At 51.0% G+C, this 4,357-nt stretch overlaps 1 protein-coding gene across 1 annotated transcript; it reads right to left on the reverse strand.

Annotated features, from left to right (window-relative positions):
- Window positions 1–2,720: 2,720 nt before the first annotated feature.
- LOC128104134 (metallothionein-2) lies at window positions 2,721–3,716 on the reverse strand. The gene is made up of 3 exons (XM_052728896.1): window positions 3,365–3,716; window positions 3,068–3,133; window positions 2,721–2,939 (listed from the first exon to the last, which is right to left on the reverse strand). Exons 1-3 carry the CDS (start codon window positions 3,390–3,392, stop codon window positions 2,848–2,850), a joined length of 186 nt encoding a protein of 61 aa, XP_052584856.1. The 5' UTR covers window positions 3,393–3,716; the 3' UTR covers window positions 2,721–2,847.
- Window positions 3,717–4,357: the final 641 nt, after the last annotated feature.

Below are 4,357 nucleotides of genomic sequence, written 5' to 3' on the forward strand. Positions count from 1 at the left end.
TGTCCTCTCTCACAGTTCTCTGCCAAGTTAGGAGCTGGCCAACGTGGGACTCTCTCTCCAGTGTAGCAGTAACGCTGGCGCTACCACCCCCCACCCGTTCACCATGTGCAAGCGAGGGGCTGAGGATTAAAGAACAGAGACAAGACAGCCGGTCATTCGTCACAGCAGAATGCAGAATGCGGTTTATTGAAGAAGGGAGGAAACCTTAAATACAGACTTACAGCACAATGGGAGAACCCTGGAGGGCAGAAGTTCACTACCAATGTGGGCAGAAGTTCGCTACTGATGTTTTACATACTTGCATTCTAGCTGTTTATGCCAAATGTAGGATACACAAACAAAGAACCTCTGGTGAGCGTTCAGGAGGAAGGAAACCGGGGAATCAGCATAGGGAGGACATCTGGTCAAGGTCAGCAAGCAGGGCAACAGCTACCCAAAATGGGGGGCCAGGGCCCAACACTCCAGGAAGTCCATGTGGATAGAATGCTCCTACTTGCCTTATTTATGAAGCCTCAGCCAGGAACCAGCTCCTCTCTCATTAATACCTAGTTAGAATATAATCTCCTTCCTGTGAAAGAAGACTCGCAACTGAATCTGTGGGTTCCTTTCTACACGCTATCGTTTACAAAGTTTGAGGGGCAGGCAGTGAGTGGAGCAGAGGAGCTCTTGCTCAAGTCCCCTTCACGTCAATGATCGAGGTAAGGGTTCTGGGTTTTTACTAGGATGTGAGCATACATACATTAGTGTTTTGATTATTATGCGCCATGTGTGAGACGCTTGACATTAGAGCATTAAATGGGAAGGAGAGGTTTCCAGTGGGGAAGGTGTCTCTTTCTTCCCTAATGTGGGTGTGGTTCAATCTGGCATGGCACCTGTCTGTGTCCTTTTTCTCATTATAATAAGCTTCTAATGAGCCCGAAGCTATCTTGGGTGTCAATGTGTCTGGACCAGCAGAATCTGGTCTGGAGCCTCCCTCCGCGGTTGGGAATGTGTGACAATGAGGTGATTGGCAGCTGGGAGCATGTGGTTGTCATCATCTAGGCTTTAACTGAGTGACAAGGCAACAGGGTATCAGTATTTGAGGGGTTCAGTGTGGGGACGTAACCATAGGCTCTGTCAGATGTTCAGTGACTTATCCAGGTTACGTGACCAGCAAGGAGGGAAGTGGGCTGCAAACCAGGACTTCCTGGCACCAAACAATACAGGCAGCCTTGTAAACTTCTTCACACAGAATGCCTAAAGGCAAGCTTGGTCCCGACTCCCGCCCCAGAAACTCATTTTTCCCTTTGATTGAACACCAAATTTCATTAGCTCAACAAATAACCAGGGGCATTAACCGTTGGTTCTAATTGTGTCATTCAGGACCTTACAGCTTCCTGAAGAGTACCACCCCATCCTCCAACTTGCAGACTCCACCTAGATGCCTTGCTCCTGGGAAGATGCTGGGCAATTCCTTCCAAATTTCTACTTTGCATTTCTAAGTTGTCAGGGGTTGGAATGAGTGAGGGGCAGTTTCTTTCTGACTCTGAGAGGGACTTCCAAAGATTGACAACCAACTCATGTCACTGTGCTCTCTGGAAAAAAAATGTTCCTGTCAGTGTCCCTATGCACCAGAGATGGGTAGGTCCTCATGGGAGGTCCAGGTTGGATACGTTGTGCCATTTAGTTTCCAGTCTGCAAGGCAAACCCTTGGATATGTAGTGCAATTTTTCATGATTTTGTTCATGTTACTTAATTTTTAAAAATAGATTTTGAGCCAAGCCTGTATTTCCAGCATTTATGAGTCTAAGGCAGGAGGATTGCAAGTTCAAGTATAGTTTGGGCTACACAGTAAGATCTAGTCTCAAAACCAAAGGTTACCAAATTTTGAGACCAAAATTTGACTTCAAAGTTTCAGTGATCCTTCTACTTCAGCCTCCTAAGTGCTGGGATTATAAATGGGAGTCACACTGGGTGGCAGTGGTGCACGCCTTTAATCCCAACACACGGGAGACACAGCCAGGCTGATCTCTGTGAGTTCGAGGCCAGCCTGGTCTACAGAGCGAGTTTCTTTCTTCCTTTCCTTCTTTCGAACCCGAACTCAAGAGATTCATCTGCTTCTGCCTCCTGAGTGCTGGGATTAAAGGCATGCACCATCACCCAGTTCCTCGACTCATACTTTTTATTTATCAAAGTTGTAGGTTGTTTTTTTTTTTGAGCTGAGGACCGAACCCAGGGCCTTAGCAATCACTCAACCACTGAGCTAAAACCCCAACCCCAAAGTTGTAGGTTCTGGCATTCCATACTTGTCTTTTCTCGAGACAGGGTTTCTCTGTGTAGCTTTAGCACCTTTCCTGGAACTCACAGAGATACGGATTAAAGGCGTGCACCACCACTGCTCGGCCATACTTGTCACTTTTAAGCCTAAAATCCAACTGGATTTGGAGAAAGAAACCAGAATAACCATCATATATCTAGGGGGTAGAGGTGTGTGGCTCATCAGAGCACCTGGTTTAGGATGCAGGGAGCCCTGAGTTTAACCCCCGATATACAACTGCACATTGGGATCGGCACATTTCTGTGACTAGTGCATCCTCTTGCCCACCACTCCCCGGATGATAAAAGCCAGAGAGGTAATCTGTCCAGCCCAAGTCACAGTCTGAGCTCAGAGTTCAAGCCTCTGCAGTTCCATTTCACCCCTGCCAGTCCCTTATTGCCAAGGCATACAAAGACAAGCTGAGTTAAGTCAACGCTTTTTATTATCAGTTACATGCTTTCATAGAAAGGTGTGGAGAATAGGCCAGGGTTGTAAAAGAAATGATGTTTCTACACATTGCTCTATTTACACACGGCTGAGGGGGTCCCGCTTCAGGCACAGCAACTGCACTTGTCCGAAGCCTCTTTGCAGATGCATCCCTGGGAGCACTTCGCACAGCCCACCGGGCAACAGGAGCAGCAGCCTAGGGGAGAAGAGTTGACCATGAGCGAAACAAGGGACCCCACCTGGATGCTCCCGGGGTGTGGCAGGGCAAACTGGGGTGGCAGGGACTGGATGGGGAGCGAAGACTAGAGAGAGGATCCAACTTACTTTTCTTGCATGAGGTGCATTTGCACTCTTTGCATTTGCAAGACCCGGAGCAGGAGCAGGAGCCATCTGCAGGAACAAGACAGTGAGCACGACCCGGGCATCTAGGAACTCAGGTGCAAATCCCCGACCCAGCTTGGGCGAGCCATTATCTCAAGGACTTGTTAAAAGGGGGTCTCCAGAATTCGTTGGGAAGGGGCAGCCGGTAGTATTCGGAAAGTACTAGAAAAAGGCCCCAAACAGCTTGTCTGGCTCTCCTAGAAATTTAGGTTGCGGAGGCCGGTCAGCAGTCTCCCTTACCTGTGGCACAGGAGCAGTTAGGGTCCATGGCGAGTGGAGGCGGCGGCTGAAGACCGATGACGAGCCGGAATTGAAGTGCTAGGAGGAGGTGTGATGGAGAGAAGCGCGTGGAGCGCTGCCTTTATAGCGCGGGAAGGAGTTGGGGGGCGAGCGCAAAAGCTCCGCCCATATGTGTGTGTGTGTGGGGGGGAGACACCACCTGCACACGCCCCCGCTGCCTGCGCACGTGGAATATCGCCTGCACACGCCCCGCAGCCTGCGCACGACTCGCAGTCTGCAAGCGTCCCTCTTCCTGCACGCGGGACACCGCCTGCACACGCCCCCGTGCTGAGTCACGCCCCTCTCCGCACGGCGGCGCACGGACTGAGCGCACAGGGCTGAGCGCAAAGGGTCTGCCCTCCGGTCAGGGGCCGGTTCCAGGAAGCTTGCCCACCCGTGCTTTGCCGCGCCCTGGGGCGTGTGAGGGGCCGGGTGCAGAGGGGGCTGCCCAGTTCCCCCAACGCACACAGCATCCCGCCCTCATCGTGTGTGCTAATCTGTGTGAAAGCGGGGCTTGGAGACCCTGCTTACAGGGAAACTATGTTGGAAATGTGAACAGGTTACAAAAGCCAGTCCTAACCCAGACTTGGACACTGTTGGTGATATCCTCACTGCGTATCCCGTGCTGCGGGGCACTGTGTTAGAACTCTCATCTTTCCTTACAACGTGGGGAAGGACGGTTCGTTATTCTCACAGTAAGCGGTGGAAACGGAGGCGCAGTCACATAGTCACTTGCCCAAGATGAGTGTAGGGTTCAAATCCTCTGAGGCACCAGTACTTAGGCAGAGACTAGAGACTGGGAAGACACAAGCCTTGTGTTAAGGACACTTATTCTTGGGGGCAGCCAGGATGAACAGGGGAAAGTGTTGAAGGTCTCTGCTGGAGGTGGCATTCAAGAGCAGGGGAGCAGTCCAGTCTGGAAGGATATAGACCAGTGCCTTCTGCCTGAGGGCA

This window comes from Peromyscus californicus, unplaced genomic scaffold (genome assembly GCF_007827085.1).
Source record: "Peromyscus californicus insignis strain IS unplaced genomic scaffold, ASM782708v3 Scaffold_8__1_contigs__length_139910024, whole genome shotgun sequence".
NCBI lineage: Eukaryota > Metazoa > Chordata > Mammalia > Rodentia > Cricetidae > Peromyscus > Peromyscus californicus.

Excerpts from the sequence above, each read along its gene's own strand:
- LOC128104134 (XM_052728896.1), bottom strand. The coding sequence starts at position 3,392 with ATGGACCCTAACTGCTCCTGTGCCACAG. Across the intron at positions 3,134-3,364 it reads TAACTGCTCCTGTGCCACAG|ATGGCTCCTGCTCCTGCTCC; the intron begins GTAAGGGAGACT and ends TTGTTCCTGCAG. Across the intron at positions 2,940-3,067 it reads ATGCACCTCATGCAAGAAAA|GCTGCTGCTCCTGTTGCCCG; the intron begins GTAAGTTGGATC and ends CTTCTCCCCTAG.